Source organism: Eurytemora carolleeae, unplaced genomic scaffold, assembly GCF_000591075.1.
Source record: "Eurytemora carolleeae unplaced genomic scaffold, Eaff_2.0 scaffold867, whole genome shotgun sequence".
Lineage (NCBI taxonomy): Eukaryota > Metazoa > Arthropoda > Copepoda > Calanoida > Temoridae > Eurytemora > Eurytemora carolleeae.
In genome coordinates this window covers 82664-100795 of record NW_019396753.1, presented here as the reverse complement: position 1 = coordinate 100795, position 18132 = coordinate 82664, and the positions used below count along the sequence as shown (strand labels likewise).

The 18132-nt window shown below is 33.0% G+C and overlaps 1 protein-coding gene across 1 annotated transcript; it reads right to left on the bottom strand.

Annotated features, from left to right (window-relative positions):
* Nucleotides 1–1406: 1406 nt before the first annotated feature.
* Nucleotides 1407–17805, bottom strand: LOC111708239 (uncharacterized). Its single transcript, XM_023481548.1, has 14 exons — nt 17786–17805; nt 16033–16257; nt 13339–13554; nt 12592–12656; nt 12124–12211; nt 11826–11899; nt 11492–11596; nt 5255–5407; nt 4469–4680; nt 4366–4411; nt 3943–4089; nt 3563–3656; nt 1909–1969; nt 1407–1475 (listed from the first exon to the last, which is right to left on the bottom strand). Exons 2-14 carry the CDS (start codon nt 16234–16236, stop codon nt 1426–1428), a joined length of 1515 nt encoding a protein of 504 aa, XP_023337316.1. The 5' UTR covers nt 16237–16257; nt 17786–17805; the 3' UTR covers nt 1407–1425.
* Between the last annotated feature and the right edge of the window lie 327 nt (nt 17806–18132).

The following is an 18132-nucleotide window of genomic DNA, read 5'->3' as shown; positions in this document are numbered from 1 at the left end:
AATTTTGTTTCAAAATCAGATTTTCTAATACCCATATCTTTAAAACCCAATAGATAGTTCAATATTTCAAACTGAGAATTCTGTTAGATTAAACAATCTATGTGTAAAATATCAAAGGTTTACATCATCAGGTTTAAAAGATAAATGGATTAGAAAATTTGAGTTTGTGGGAAAGACTTAAATCCTGTGTTAATAAAAATGTTTTTGCTTGATTTAATGATTATATTTTCAATAAATGTTTCAACAAATTACATTTTTACATGTTTTACCCATCAGCCCATACATTCCATATCCACCTACCATTATATAAATATAAATATGTCAAGATTATTAGATATTAATAGATAATTAAGTTTTGGCAAAAATATAAATCTTAATAAATGGAGATTCGATAATGAGTTTTTTAAATATTTAGAATAAAAAATAAATAGAAAGCTACAAAAACAGTGTTAAATAGTTTTTGTTTAACTTGATAAATGATTAAATATTTGTTTTTAGATAAATAAATAATTAGTTAAATAAATAAATAAATAAATAAATAGTTCAATAGATTATATAAGATCCTAAGAAGTTAAAGGGTGTCCAAGTACACATGGCTGTTGAGAAACGACTTTAATGTCGATGCTGGTGTTTTATAGCTCTCAAAGGTTGCACACAAATTAAAATCTTTTTGGTTGCTACATTGCACAATGCAAATCTATATATTAGCTATAGCTGGCCAACGGTCGGAGTCTTACCGAATTGGCTGACATTTTTTGAGGAAACCCACGGGCCACGGTAATTTCAGCTACTATATATATACACATATGATGGAATTGGCTTCAAAGACGTTTAATTTTTATTATAATTTTTGAAAGATTAAAGACGACCTTTAATCTTTGCAGGACACCCTGTATCTTACGCAATCTTAGAAACTAAGAAAACTAAAGTTTGGATGCGCGGCCCAAGTTCCAAATTATTGATGTCCCATATCCGATTTATGTCCCAATATGTATAAATATATAAATATATAAATATATAAATAGACAATTTTTACAATTTTTACAATTTTTACATTTCTCATGGAGAAAACGAATTAAGAGAAACACTTCGGGGTCGTTTACCAATGAGTTTCAAAAAGACAATTTTCGAAATATAAATGTCATTTTTTGGGATTTTTTAGAAGCTTTCTATGATTTTATGCTACAAGTATCGTTTTCATTTGATATTCTGTGATAGTAACTTAAATCAATATTGAAGTAATAAAATGCAACAACTCAGCAACTAATCTCAAGAGGACGACATTTACTCTCTACTACATATTAAAACATGTGTTGATGGAAACACTGTATCCATAAAGCAGAGACTGAGACTGGAAAACAAATTTTATTTCCAGTCACTTGTTTCATTTTTGTTTTTCTTTCTTCTTTATTCCTCTGTTGTTTTCTAATCTTCCAACATGTTTAAATCCAGTTTACTTAGATGCTTTCTGATTCCTAAACAGTTTTACATTACAGTATGAGTCAAAACCATTAGAAACAAAAATAAAATAGTGTAATTCCTAAGATACTTTTTAAAAAAACATTTATGATTCTATTTAAATTCTTCATTCAGTTTTCAGGGAATTTATAACAGCAAATTTTCCCCCTTGTTGGGCGACAACTGGACTTTATCGCCCTACAACAGAGCGATAAAATAACTTTTTAGACCTGTTATTGAAATTTAAAATTTGCGCCTAATATTTCAATATTAACCGAACTATAAAAAGTAAAAATCCCGGCAAAAACGTTTTTGCACTAAATAATACCCATGACCATGACAAAAATAGATATTATTTTGACAGTAAAATTAGAGGATTGAATCGTGGGGAAAAAGACTTGAAATATATTTGAAGACGACGTTCAAAGATGGTGTGATTGAACCCGATACCTGATAAAAGATCTATAGATCCTGCCGGAGAGAAGAGGGAGAAAGATGCCCTCGGATCATCCTAAAAAATAGAAAATTGTAAGAAAAAAATTTGAAATCTAAGAACGGGGGAACAAATGAATTGTGCCTTTGCCACAAACGCAAATGTTCTAATCCCCATATCTTTGCTATCTGATGGTTTAAACTTTTTGTATATAAGTAATGATATAAGTAATCATGGTTTTTTAAAAATATCCTGGTGTCAACAATCCTTCCTTAAAATCTTATTTAATCACTTATTATCTTGTTTAAAATTTATAGTCCCGGCTCGTCTATTTTTCTTCCCGCCGTATTGCCACTGCCATCTTTGATGTATTATGAAAGCTCTACGAAGTTCGTACCGTGCTAAACTTGGATTAATTCCATCCCATGATCTATACATATTTAAATGTTTCATTAAAAGTACAACATTTATAAATGATGTTCGCCGAATTTGCTTGGCTTTCTTGTCCTATCCATCAAGTTTGCAGTGCACTGTAATTTCAGTAAAAGTAAATATTTCCATTTACTGTTTAGCCCCGATATAAGGATTCAAATATAATTGGATGATGAGATAGATAGAAAGATAGATGATACTGCCATACTATTTCTATTGGTTCAGAATAGACACCAAACACATGACGGAACCCTAATTGGATCAGGCGCTAATGGAATCGCAAGGTTGCAGTTAAAATCAATTGAGCATTGTATAGACCCGTCTTTCGATTTTATATTTTTTTAATGAAATGAATCTTTATGACAAACTCTGATTTTCTAATCCTTACATTTATGCAACCCCATGTTATAAACCTGAAATATTTAAAACTATGAATTCAGTTAGATCAATAATCAGGTTGCAAAGATATAGGGATGAGACAAATTAAGTTTGCACTTTGTAGAAAAGTCTTAATTCCTTTGTTTTGAAGGAATACAGTTTTTACTTCTGAGTGACAAGCATGAAATATATAACTATGAGCTTTAAATCTAGTTTAAGGTTGGTTTATCATATTTTAAGATGAGATGAGATTTTCAATATTATAATATTCCAGCTCAGCCTGGAACAAAATATACATAAACCGTTATTTCTCAGCAATTAATACAATGGCAATCCTTCTAAAAACTAATAGTTATCTAAAGATTTTCTGTTTTCCGATATTAAATCTTCTTTTTACAATTTTCAATATTGACAATTATGTCCCAAATTTCCATCAATTAAACCTGCAGCGGAAAATCTTGAGGGAATAATTTTAACCCTAGCTATCCCATAAAACGGTGGAGGGGGGGGGAGCAAATTTTATTAACCCATAAAATTTAAAATTTAAAACAAGAGGGAGTTTTAAAACTTGAGAAAAATAACCAATTCTAAAACTTAATTAATATTTTTGAAACATGAGGCTTAAAAACAACGTAATTTACAAGTGGAAATCTTACAAACCCAATGCAGAAAATCATCAAGATAAAATTCACACAACTTAAGTTTGAGTTTTAGCATGGGAGTTATATAGGGAGAAATGGGAAATGGGAAAAAATATGTTTTTTGTTGCCAGGGAATGGAAAACAAAACTATAAGGACTAGACAAGACGAATATAACTAGACATTTTCTCAGATTTATATTTTTCTCATTTTTGTACAAACCTGTTGAGTTGCCTGATGCCAAGAATTAGTTTTTCTTAAAATTCTTTTTGTTCTTTTCTCGCTGGTCTCAAGCTTGTGTATCATCTTAGGGGATCTAAATAAAAAAAATAACTTTTAAAAAATCTTTGTTCGTAAAAATACTTTTGACAAAGTGAACCTCAAAGCGGTATGTCTGATTCGCAACATTTAAAGCCTGGTATAACTATTCAAGAATAGATGAGATATTCATTAGGTATCTTTCAAAATTAGTTACTTTCAATACTAGTTTCTGTAGATATTGACTAACGGATTTCTTGCTATAGAAACTATGGAAGAAATTGTAAGAATTGACCACTTGAACTTATTTTGATAGTATTGTTTTTTTTTTCTCGTGATTTTACCTGAAAAATGAAGAACTGATAGATCGTGTTTCTTTTAAGGCAGGTTTCTCCAGGGGAAAAGGGGGAGAATTTTCCCCATGTTCATGATTTCCCCCCTCATCCTCATTTTCCCCACCAACCAGTGGGGTTTCCCTCACTCCTTTCTCCCTACAAAATATAGTAAAAATAGAAAATAAAAATAAAATCTTAAATGACAACATTTCAGCTCTTAAAATTACTTTTGCGTTAATTCCCTCGAAGAGTGGAATATCCGTTGTCTGATTCACAACGGTACCCTATAAACCTTAGGCCGAACAAAAATAATTAATCCATAGAAAAACGACAATATCTTCTTCAAAGTTTCTCTGAAAAAGGTTAAAAAACGTTAATTTATTGGGAGTTGTCCCTTTGAGATGGATCGTAGTGATTTCATGAATTCATCACCTTGTTTCATATTCAGATCTAGAGGAGTCAGAATCAAACAGATGATCTAAACCAACATCATTACATTTATTATTATTATTATTATTATTATTATTATTTATTCCTGTAGATGATGACGGCTGTGTATCACTATGATTACTGTTCAAACTACTGTAATCACTGGTGATAGAAAGACGGGGGGCGGGTCTACTAATGCCCGCCTCTAGGCTGGGATAGCTGGAGAAGTTTGAGTAGGTGGAGTAGGCGGGGACTGAAAGGGTGTGGCTAAGTTTGGGTCGAACTGGTGAATCATCTTCAGAACTTCCAGATTCAGATCTTAAAACGTATTTTTTAATATTCAAAACTTATAATTTATATAGTAAGAAACCTTTCTTATTTTAAATAAAAATTGACAATATTAACATTTAATTTTTTTAAATTATCAAAAAAACATTTAAAGGATTTGAGTCTTTGTCACAAACTCAAATTTTCAATATCCGATATCTTTGCTACTGGTGCAAACCTTTTAATATTTCAAATTTAGATCATTTAATCTTTCAGAAATCATGGTTTGAAATATCAAAGATCAAAAACATCAGGATGCAAAGATAAAGGGATTATAAAATCAAAGTTTGTGGCTAAGACTTAATTCCCATTAGCATCACACTACAATGTCCAACAAAGGATTTGAGTTTTGTAATCCCTTTCTTTGCAACCTGATTTCGTAGGCCTTTGATATTTCAAACTATTAATTTTGGTTGATCAATAGCTTCTTAGTTTAAAATATCAAAATTTTCGATGGAATTTTTCCCAATATCGAGAATCGAAACACCTTTAAAAGGAAAGATGGCTTAAGATAGGGTACATCATTTGGAAATAGGTGAACACTCCTTTTAATTTATAATCTGACCTCGAATCAAAACTTGACTCTGCGGATAGGAGGCCCTGGGGCAACCATTGTTTCTCAGATCCCAGACAGTTTTCAGCCTCATCCTTCTCCTCCTCAGCCCTTCTCTTCTTCTCCTTCTTCTCCTTTTTCTCTTTTTTCTCCTTCTTTCGCCTTCTACAATTTTAATTCAAATTAATTCGACATAAAAGATAATTTTTGTATAAATTTTCACTCAACAGAATAATTCCATGAATTCCTTTCAGTGAAGTTATAACAGAAGTTTTGAATAGTATAATTCTACATTTAATTAATTTACTTTATTCAACTTTAAATAAAAGATTACTTGAAAAGAATGTTTAATCAGTTTAACCTCGACATAAAATATAAAAAATGACCTAGTATGAATTACATACAAAATTGTTTTCAAAGAGAATATAAATATCAGCGAGTTGATTTTAATCTATTTTAATTACAAATTTCTTTGGGAAAGATTATTTGACACAGTTTTAAGCTAATACTTGGATAAAAAGTGTGCAAGGGGGGGGCCCTTGCACACTTAATTACGCATGTGTTGGTCTGTCTATTTATATATTCACTTTATTTTTTTTTAACTTAAAAGACTCAAAAAAAGTCAAAATTAATGACTAAAGACTGAAAAACTATATTTTTAACTTTTCACACACTATAGTTTATTAAGACAGATATTTTTCCTGTTTTGCACTAGGGTTTCTTTCTGAAAATAGGAACAAAAAATTCGAAATCTCGGGGGGAGGCGAATGTCCCCCGCCCCCCTGTATCCACCCCTGACTTTATCTAGATATTTATAATTATGAATTAATTGAAATTATATTTTAATGAGTTTTTTTCGGAATTAAATTTCAGAAATTTTATCTATTTTTGACAAACACTTGTCATTTTCATATTTTGTTCCTGTTTTTGACTTGAAAATTTCCCATTTTCAGTCTTCTACAGCATGAATGTATTGTACTATAGTAAAAAATAGAAAGAATGCATTTACAAAAGTCAAACTTTCATGAATTATTTATACAAGCAACTGCACCACTCTGGCCTACAATATACTTTGAAGGTCATTCAAGAGAAAGTCAAATTGCGTCATGTTACAGACATTTCCTGAGTCAGCTGATTGACGAAACATAAAACACGTGTTGGGAATTGCGTAATTTTTCCCGGGTTTTTGGAACATTTTGTTATTCATTTCTTCTCAATTAAAAAAGTATTTGTTTAAGCAAGAATTTTAGCCTCAATTTACGCTTCAAATTCTAAACTAAAAAAATAGTTTATTTGAGATTAGGGTTTTCAACTTTATTCTTCTAAAACCCAAAACATATATGTTTTTATAAAAAATAATGAGATTAAAAAAAATTTAATGTTAAATCCAGATCCTGGTCATATAAGCAGTTGACATGTGTGCTTTAGACCCCGCCCGGAGCTAGGCAGTTATAGGTGAATAAACTTGAAAAGGCCTGACATTCAGGCCTTGAACCATCCTGCAGGTTTCTGGCCTTGAAATCAATGCATCATGGTTTTACAATTGGGAGAAAACTTTCTTTTTCATCTCTTGTACTCTGTAATCTTTCTAGTAAATTCTAGAACTTTATTCTAGAACGTTCTAGTTGGTTAGTCTAATTCTTCTCTTATTCATATCAAAAATAGAGGTCGAGTAACTGTTATAATTTATTACATGATAACACTGAAATTGTCTTAATATACACTTTTTTACTTTTGAAACAGTGTGAGGATGTCATTTTTAAGATGAAAGGTTATTATCAAATTATGAAAAAACATTTCGATTGTTGATTTATCTATAGCTATATTATTTTTAGATATTTCTAATGATAAATATAAATTATATATATATATTTCAAATGTAAAATGTCTACATAATATAGAATATATGGACAAAAATAATTGAAGAAACATGTTTAAGAACAAAACTCAAATGAATGTTGCAACAAAAATTGTCGAATTATTTCCAGAAAATTCTAAAAAAAACACATTTAAAAAGATGTTCTACATTGAGAAATAGATTCGTGGAATGTAGAACTTAATATGATGAAATTTAAAGGAAGGGGAAGGCGGTGTATGACCGAGGTATGACGTATCATGGTGCAATGTAGTTGAACATGGATTGAAAATCCACCAAAATTCTCAGTTAATCTATAACAGTCGAAAAGAAAGCACACACAGTTATATATAGTTAAATCTACTGATATAAATCCACTAAAATGGGGCGAACTTCGAGCAAAATAAATCGAAAGTTCGACGATTTACTGACAAACAACACTCTACCAAAATGTGCTAGCACAAGCATAAAAAGGATCAAGAAAGTGTTGAAAGAAGAAAAGTTAGAAAACCCTAAAAACGTTTCCCCAAAAGTAGATCTTGAGACTTTCTCTGATTCCAGCAGCGGAGTTTCTAACTTTAGTGAAAGATTCATTAATGATTCTGGATACTTTGACACTGCTCCTTCAATCCTTGATGACTCATTTGATGATGTTTTATCAACACCTGTAAAACATGCTGCTAGTCAAAGAACATTACAAGAGAAGCCCCTCACACTTCGACCTTTGTACTTTGAGGTCCCTGGAATGGGCAGATTGTTAAGAAGAGAGAAAATTTTGGAGACAATTGAGGGGTTTTTGAAGAACAGCAGAGGGGTGGTTCTAACCGGAGTTTCAGGATCTGGAAAGACCTCTGTAATTCTTGATCTTGTTCAGAGAAGTTTTTTCGGAGGAAATCCAGATGACTCCGTCCTAGCTTCAAGTGTGGTTGGATATCATTTCCTGATCCCTGAAGACCCTAAAACTTTAGACCTAGCTAGGTTTCTACACTCTCTAGCAGCTCAACTCTCCCAGCACCCAGCTCTAGGGGCATATAAAGATCTACTCCAGACTGATCCTAATCTTAGAGAGATTCAAACCCTGGATAGTTTACGGGAAGCGCCCCAGGTTGGGTTGGAAAGAGGGATTCTAAATCCTCTTTATAAACTGTACAGGCAAGATAGAATACACATGAACCAAGCTCTAATTCTGATAGATGGACTGGAGAACGAGGTTGGAGTAAAGAGCAACACCATCGCAAACTTTCTCAGCAGAAATATTCTACGATTCCCAGACTGGCTCAAGCTTGTGGTTACTCATAGATGTGATAGATCAGAGCTTACAAACCTGATGCATCTTCCCAATGTTAGTTTGAATATGGAGGAGAGTCTAAGATTACAAAACGATTTAGAAGAATTTATAGAAACTAAAATGTTCGCTTCCTCAAGAATTCTTTCCAATATATCCCACTCCAACCCTAAGAAAACAAATATGCTTCTTGCCAAACTAGTTCAATTCATTCTGAACCAAGCCGAGGGTTCATTCCTGTATGCAAATCTAATATTGGAGCTAATTAGAGATGGATTTCTCACAGTACGCTCTGATTCCTTCTCTCAACTCCCACATAACCTTGATGAAGTATTCCATCTAATATTTAGTATTAAATTCCCTTCCAACACAACATACAGGAATATTATAGCAGAGGTGTTATCTGTAGTTGTTGCATCTACTAAACCTCTCACCCTCTCCGAGGTGTACAGACTCCTGGAGACAGATCTGAGCTTCCCAGCCCTACAGGAGGAATATGCCAAGATCAAAGATGTTTTGGTGACACGATCTGACGAAACCTTGATGTTTCTCAGTTCTGAGTTAACATCTTGGTTGAGGAAAGAGCACAGGTTCAAGATTAAGCCTGGCCATAATCTCTTCATCAAATATCTCTACTCCCAACCCATTCAGAGAACTTTCCTAGTTCACCAATTTGTTCACCATCTTGTTAAATCCGATCTTTTCGACCAAAAGTGTGATTTTGTTTCAAATGAAGACAAAAAATATCTGCTTTTGACCTTTAAAGTTAATCGAAAGGATTTGAAAAAAGCTCGAGAAAATATTCAATTCTCCGGCTACAATGATCTGGATAGTTTAAATCTACTTGACATGGCACTTGGATCAAGTGTTTAAACACCATTAGGAAAATATTCAATTCTCCGGCTACAATGATCTGGATAGTTTAAATCTACTTGACATGGTACTTAGATCAAGTGTTTAAACACCATTAGGAAAATATTCAATTCTCCGGCTACAATGATCTGGATAGTTTAAATCTACTTGACATGGCACTTGGATCAAGTGTTTAAAGCCCATTAGGAAAATGTGAAAATTTGTTAATTTCCTAGAAAATGTATGTATAAAGTTATTTAGTATTTTATCAATATCTATAAGACTGTGAACTAACTAGTATTAATTAGTGTTATAATTAGACCTATAAAATTGAAATAAAGATTAACGTTTAAAACTTGTTCATTTTGTGAAGGAAAACGTGTTTAAAAATATATAGTATTATCAAGTTACCCACTATTTATAAATTTATAGAAATTAGCATTTCTCTATTCAATTTTGACAATTTCGTTCATTGTTTCCGTTGCATAAATCTACAAGAGTACCCACAGATAAGAATAGTCAATTTTCATTTTATCTGAATTATCCTAAAATAGTGGACATAATTCCTATATTTTTGCAACGCAATACCGTAGACCTTAGATATTTCAAGCTATGAATTCTGTTAAATCAAATAATCTAAGTTTGAAATATCAAAGGTTTACACCAATAGGTTCCTTAGATATAGGGATTAGAAAAGTTGAGCTAGACTCAATCCTCTTTCTTCTCAGTTGACGCAAGAATGATTTTAAACTATATTGCGTAAAGGAAGTATACATTATTGACGCTTTTGTCCTAATAACCTTGTCCTTCCATCATAAACAAGTCAGATATAAATAAACTAGGCTTTAAGGGCGCTTCACGCACATTTTCTATTTCAATTGTGAACATTTTCTCTTTGTTTACATTGTAGAAAAATTCGCGGATTTTATATAAAAATAAAACTTGGATTCTTCAAAATTTTATTGATCATCAAATTTTGTTGGAGGAAAAATTTTAAAATTTTGATACGAGATATCTATTGTTAACTTTTTGAAAATTGATTATTTTCATTTGCGGTTTTCACATACAGCAATTTTTAGATTCCAGAAACAATGCAGGAAATTCTTATGCTAAGACACATTTCAAGCTCTAAGAAACATGTCTTCCAGATTATTTACTAGATAAAGAAATAAAAAGATTAGCGTTTTGAATCCCCTTTTTTATCGGAAGGTTACATGCATGTTTAACCCAAATTTTAAGGCTAGCTCGTAGAAAAAAAGTTAGACCGATAACTTCAATAGTTTGGGTGCTAGGGAGGATTGAGAAAAATGCCTAAAAAGGGTCAAAAAATTGCTTTAAACAAATATCAAAGTGTGACACATGTTTCTAAAATCTAAATGCAGTTTTCAAGGGCTTTTTAAAAATATAGTTTTTAGATCTTTAGCTTTGTCACAAAAAAGTTATGTTCTATTTTAGATTTTTTTCAGACCAGATTTTTTTTCCGCTCTTACCCTACTCTATGAATTTTTAAATAAAATTTAAGAAAAAATTTCACGGTGATAGTGTCAAAAATGAAAGTGCCAGGACAAAAAAACTACAAGGGGGGGGCGCCAAACGCCCCCCCCCACAGACTGTTTAGGGTTAAATAAAGTCTTGCAACGGTATCCTGAAAGGTTTAGCAAGAAAAATCTCAAATATAGATCTACAGGAAATTATGAAATTTAAAATGGATAATTGAGTTGTCCCTAGGCCTAAAGTCCTTTCTGGTAAACCCTGTCTATTCCAGCGGGCATAACCCTGTCCATCAACCTCTATCTATCCAGCGTGGATTCTCATGATAAATAGCAATGATGACGCTTTAATATAAACATCTTCAAATCTCGATGAAGAAATATTAAAAATGACGTGGCACATTGTGTTTTAAGTGTCGAGGTTTGAGACTCAGTAAGTCTTCACTTTCAAACAAATTTTCTCCAAATAAATTGGACATGATTACGTATCTTCTATTTAATTCACAATAGGGTTCCCAGGAACTTACAAGTTATAAAATGACAGTCGCCTCAAACTCTGATTTTATAATTCCAATACCTTTGCAACCCAACAGTAAAAATTTTTTCTATGTCAAACTTAGCTTGAATTCAAAGTTTAAAATATCAAAGATTAAAAACACCAAATTTCAAAGAAATAGGGATAAGAAAGTTTATGACCCGTGATCAGTTCTAAATTACCAAATCTTAAAAAAATTCGATTACATCAAATTCAATTTATTAAAAATTACCTTCTAGGTTTAATTATCCTTGGTAGAAAATTATCCAGATCATCACTTGACAAACTGTAGGAGTCAGACAAGGTGTCACAGGACGTAGATACCACACTCTCCCTTCTAGATAGATAGATAGATAGATAGATAGATTGATAGATAGATAGATAGATAGATAGATAGATAGATAGATAGATAGATAGATAGATAGATAGATAGTCGATCGGTTCAGCCGTTTTGACGTTTATTGGATACAAACAAACAAACAAACAGACAAACAAACAGACAGACAAGCCAAATTTATATATAGATATAGATAGCTAAATAGATAAATTGATTGATAGATCTATACCTAAGATGAGTGTAATGATTGACCGAAGAAACAGGAGTTGACTGAACAGCAAACACTGGGTTATGATAAACATCCTAAAAATCAAGATTATAATTCTTATTATTTAAAGGGACTGTAAGGGTAGTGCGCCTCCATGCAAAAAAACGAACCAAAACGAATGGGGGGAGGGGATAGGGAACTGAATTCCTAGTTACGAGCCTGTATCCGAGTATACCTGAAGATACATGAATTCCTAGTTACGAGCCTGTATCCGAATATACTTGAATTCCTAGTTATGAGCCTGTATCCGAGTGTATACCTGAAGATACATGTTTCTGTAAAGATTCTGTCCCAAGTAGAAATTAGAACTGGGCTGGGAACAGTGACGGTTGCGGAGCATAGGATCACTGGAATATTAATATATAGCTATATTATTTTTAGATATTTCTAATGATAAATATAAATTATATATATATATTTCAAATGTAAAATGTCTACATAATATAGAATATATGGACAAAAATAATTGAAGAAACATGTTTAAGAACAAAACTCAATCCCCCCTCGATAAATAAAAAATCTATATATTTAAAGATATTTTTGGAATTCTAATTTCATTTGTAAACACTTTTCAAAGTTCAATCTGATAAAATGCATTTTTTGCAAAATTTAAATAATTTGATCAAATACTCGGCAGTGCACTCTCGAATAAGAACGTTTAAAAAAACTAAATTTTGCATTTACCTTAAATATTTTATTATATATTAATAAATTTAAAAATGTATACCTCATTTTTTTCTTCACTTTCCTATTTCTGGGCATATAGCTGATTAGTGGGGCACCTGTCAGTTCCTGGTTTTCCATTTACATTTGTTTAAACTTTAGTTTTAAAATTGAATTTTCTATTAAAATTCAATATTCGCCGCTAACAGTAATTTTCTAATACTTTTATATTTCAAAGTGCTAGCCACAGGCAGCCAAAGTACATTTGAATTTCCGAGCCGGGTCAACCTTTCTGGTCTCAGTTTGTACTGAACCGCCTGTCAGGGGTCAATAAAGTTGGTCTAGCTCTGTGTACAGGACTAGCCGGTGCAACGAGGTTGACGCGGTCAGACTTTACACTTCTATAGGTTGAACTTACTTTTATTACAACGACAGATCTGCGTGTAGCTATGCTACTACTAGGTCAAATAGTCAATATTTGAAATCACTGATATCTCAGATATAATATTAGTTTCCAATTTTTAACAGCCTCGACTTTAAAGTGTCGCAGCGACTTGGTATTTGAGTTTACCTCATCAACAGTCTTATCATTTTTTGTAGCCCTAGACATATACATTTTTAGACTGCAACGCACATGTTTTTAGCTTAAGTTTAAAAGCAGAAGTTGGCAAAATACTTCTCGATTTTTGCAAGAGAGCAAGCACATCTTGGTTTGCAATATGAAGATTATCAGGTTGCAAATATAGAGATTAGAAAATCAGAGTTTAAGAAGAGTATTCAGTTCCTTTGCTTAAAAAAAACAATTGTATTCCTTGGCGGAGAGTTGTTTCTTCAAGGGTTGATGAGTTGGATGAACAGGAAGGCTGGAAGGTCCTTGTGCAGTGTTTCCATGATGTCTAACATGTCCTGGGTGTCCGAGTAGATTTCCTTGGTGTCCGGGTGGATGACCATGTTTTCCCGGATTTCCTGGATGTCCCGGTAAACCGCCATAATTTCCATTGAACATGTTTCCGGGCAGTGAATAGTCCTAATAAAAAGAAGAACAAATTGCAAATCATAATTTCATCGAAAAAAAAACATTAAAATGGAAAGAATACGAATGGGTTCACTGAAATTGATGCTGGTTTAACTATATCTACAAATTTATGTTTATTTTGCTTGTTTGTATGTTTGTGTCCAATAAACGTCAAAACACCTAAACTGATTGGACCAAATTTTGTGTGGGACCTCACATGACCCATGGGAAGGTTTATGGACCATCAAAATTGAAGAAAAAAATCATGGAAAAACGTTGAATGCTCTTGTTTGAAAAATCCATTTGTAAAAAGGACGCGAAACACCCAAAAAGCCTAGTATTGTATATTAAGTTTGAAAATAATATCGTTGACCCAGTTTCAAGGAACCAAATAACAGGGAATCCCCGAAATAGCTTATTCTAAACCCTTTAGAGATTATGCTTATATTGATACACTAAAAGGATTGTGAACCTAAATCGGCACTTGCTTGAGAACCCAGCTTTGCCTTTCTCTATTTAAAGGGACAGTAAAGTGAAAATGAAAGGGGGTATAGGCTGAAAGCTAATCACTTTAGCTCTTGATCGCGACCCATGAAAGTTATATCTGATGTTCCTGTCTCGAGAAACTGATATAAAACTATGTTAAAATTATACGAAAATTCATATATGTAAAATTTTGAAAATCTGAAACTTAAATCACGTGACCAGAACTATCACCAATGGCAGAGCAGTATACTGGTCACGTGTCTCCGCCTGTATCACGTGACCACTTTACTGCACTGCCATTGGTGGAATTTCTGATCAAGTAATACGGACGTAAAAATAATATTATGAATGAAATCTATTGAAAATAGAAATAACAAATATAAAAGTAAACCTAATTTACAATTAGCTTCCTCTGGGATATCATCATTTTCAGATTGGTTGCTTATTTGCTGAATATGATCTGTTTAAACCTACTACTTTTATCCAAAATTGTATATATATTAATTTTCGTATGTATTTGACACAGTTTTATATCAATTTCTCGAGACAGGAACATCAGATATGACTTTCATGGGTCGCGATCAAGAGCTAAAGTGATTAGCTTTCAGCCTATACCCCCTTTCATTTTTCCTTTACTGTCCCTTTAAGTCAAGTTAAAAAACATTTCCCCTTAACAAGGTTTTAGGCAAATCGGATCCCGAGTTTTGATCGGACACACAAACAAACAAACAGACAAACAGACAGAAAAACAGGGATTACTATTGTCTATATAGACATATGTAGTAAATACCCTACTCTAGAATGGTTTCTATAACTCGTATCTATCCAGGTATGATCCAGTTTCACTTATCTATCAATGTCTAAACCCGGATACATTCTGGTCAACTCTCAATATCAACCAGGACACGAACTCTTAATCGATCAACGCCCCTACCACTGGGCGCGATCTTGTTAGCTATGGATGTCAACAGGAACACTAGCAATTAGCTATCAATGCCTCAACTAGGACACTTTCTTGAGCTATCAATGCCTCAACTAGGTACACTATCTTGAGCTATCAATGCCTCAACTAGGACACTATCTTGAGCTATCAATGTCTCAACTATGTCACTATCTTGAGCCATTAATGCCTCAACTAGGGCACTATCTTGAGCTATCAATGCCTCAACTAAGACACTATCTTGAGCTATCAATGTCTCAACTAGGACACTATCTTGAGCAATCAATGCCTCAACTAGGACACTATCTTTAGCTATCAATGTCTCAACTAGGACACTATCTTGAGCTATCAATTCCTCAACTAGGGCACTATCTTGAGCTATCAATGCCTCAACTAGGGCACTATCTTGAGCAATCAATGTCTCAACTAGGACACTATCTTGAGCTATCAATGTCTCAACTAGGGCACTATCTTGAGCTATCAATGCCTCAACTAGGGCACTATCTTGAGCTATCAATGCCTCAACTAGGACACTTTCTTGAGCTGTCAATGCCTCAACTGGGACACTATCTTGAGCTATCAATGTCTCAACTAGGACACTATATTGAGCTAGCAATGCCTCAACTAGGACACTATCTTGAGGTATCAATGCCTCAACTAGGACACTATCTTGAGCTATCAATGTCTCAACTAGGGCACTATCTTGAGCTATCAATGTCTCAACTAGGACACTATCTTGAGCTAGCAATACCTCAACCTGTTCTACTCGCTATTTATTACAGCTAGATACTCACTATTTATTACAGATACACATTACATTATGATCATGCTTAATCAAAAAAAAGGATTATTTAAAAGGTGAAAGATCTATTAAAAGATAATGAAAGTAAAAAAAATTTAAATTAAAAAGTGTAAACATTGATTTATTTTACAATACAAATAAGTTAACAATTTGAAGAAGAAAAAAACACATTTGCTTTCAATTTTAATGCGTATTATTTGAAAATTTAAAAATTGGAATTTAACGGTTTACATGAAAACTATACAATGATGGATCCACTTACCCTAAACATAGATCTATTAGCTGATCCTAGGGAAAGAGCACGCGCAAGCTGATCTCTGCTTAAACTCCTGTGTGCGTTAGGAGGATATGCACCCACAGGTGGTCCATTGGGACCATCCATATGGTGTCCCCCAGGGCCAGGGTGTCCCGTTGGACCAGGGTGTCCCAGTGTCCCAGGCCCCTCTGGATGATAAATGCCAGGCATTAAAACTGCATTTTAATTTCACTGAAAAAGAAATAATTTAACAATTTAGTATAATGTTCTTTTGAACTACATACAAAAATAAACTGTTTATGGGAAAATATAATTGTTGCAAAATAAAACGATTTATTCTTTCATTTAAAAATGAGATTTCGACATTCTTATAATTCCCTTGAAATGGTTTATTATAGTAATGGTGACTATTCAGTTTATTTTACTTTCCTATACTTTCCTATACTTTCCTATACTTTCCTATACTTTCCTATACTTTCCTATACTTTCCTATTATTCCTTCCAGTTTATCTAGTTGATGATAATCAAGGTTACACTAAACATTTCAAACCATTATTTAACCTTGAGATGTGATGTTGAATAATTATTTGAATTGATATTTTTAGTTGAAAAAGTAGAATTCCTTCACGCTAAATTAGTTATGTAAACAGGAAGTAAATGAATTTGAATGATATGTCAACTCCTGTATAATAAATATTGTGTAGCACTATATCTGCAAACCTGAATAACGTTGTACATTATTAATTATCTACGTTGTAAATAGCTACCTAAAAACCATGATTTATCTTAACTGCACTGTAAATAACTAGGTAATATGATTAGCTTAACTACGTTGCATATATATCCACATAAAACTTTTAATTATATTGATCAACGTTAATTTGTAACATAGAAACCCAAATATATTTAGTTGGAAGATACTCTGCTTTGATTACGGTGAGATATTCTCCCAACAAAAATATGATTAAAGCCAGGAACAGGAATACCGAGACAAGAAACTTAAAAAGAAGGAGAATACAAGAAGAGCTCATACTGGCAAGACGAAGTTATATTGGAAACAGGATACCTAGACAGGAAACATGACAATGGTAAAGATACCAGAGAATAAACGCTCAAGACAAGATAAGCCTGGCAGAATTTATTGATGAAATGCTCAAGGAGAAAAAAATAAACACGGAAAAGAAGATCTATAAAAGGGGAAGAGAAATTGCAGGACCAAGGAAGTTAGTCAATGAAAATGATATGCAGAGCTATTTGAGAATAACCAACACTTACATCTGTAAATTCCACATCTGCAGTATCCAGAAAAATGCGGAGTTAGACAAGCACAGAACGGTCAGTAAGAAAGTTAACCCAGTGTTAGAGAATCAACCAGAAAGGGCTTACAGAAAGGGCTTACAGGGGCAAGGAAAATACAGCTGGAACAGAAGTAAAGGAAACTAAAAGAATTAGAGAAGAATCGTAAAGGAAAAGGATAGACGAATCAAATCTAACAAGATCAAACCTGCACAAGGACACAAAGATGGAAATCAGGAAAAATCAACGAAACAGCCAGGAAAATGCACAAAAAATGCTGATGCAAACCTAGAGCAGCTTGTTGAGCAAGAAAAATACCTATTCTGTTTGAATGGATGTTTTAGACCTATTCCTTACCATCTCGTACTCTGGATCCAAGGGGAGCACGGGGAAGTTAATGTTATTGTGTACCGAAAGCTTGGACTCCTGTTTAACTTGACGAATCCTCAAAGAATCAACGTACCTTCCTGCCCAGATATGATAGTTTATTCCACCATGTTGAAAGGTGTTATGATAAGCCTCAAACCCCAGGCAATGTAAGCTTTCTCCTGTAAAATCAGTCGACGTCAAGGAAGGTCTATTGGTTTGGTCTTGATAGTTTATGAGATCATGTCCGGTTTTGACATTGAAAGTAAAATGAAATTGAGTTGTACCTGGATAGATTTTGAATTTTGAAAAAAGATAATTTAATATTGTGGATTCTTTAGAAAAGTGACATGCGCATAAATTATCAAAATCAAACTCTTTTAAACTTAAAAACAACAATATCTTCCACATTATTGATCAGATAAAGGTTTCAAGGGAACAGTT

Bases quoted from the DNA above. Each gene is read 5' to 3' on its own strand.
- LOC111708239 (XM_023481548.1), bottom strand. From the start codon at position 16,236: ATGCCTGGCATTTATCATCCAGAGGGGCCTGGGACACTGGGACACCCT. The intron at 1,970-3,562 runs GTTTGTACAAAA...TCTATTTTTTAG, and splicing joins GGCATCAGGCAACTCAACAG to GATGATCCGAGGGCATCTTT. The intron at 1,476-1,908 runs GTATCGGGTTCA...AAAACTGTTTAG, and splicing joins ATCTATAGATCTTTTATCAG to GAATCAGAAAGCATCTAAGT.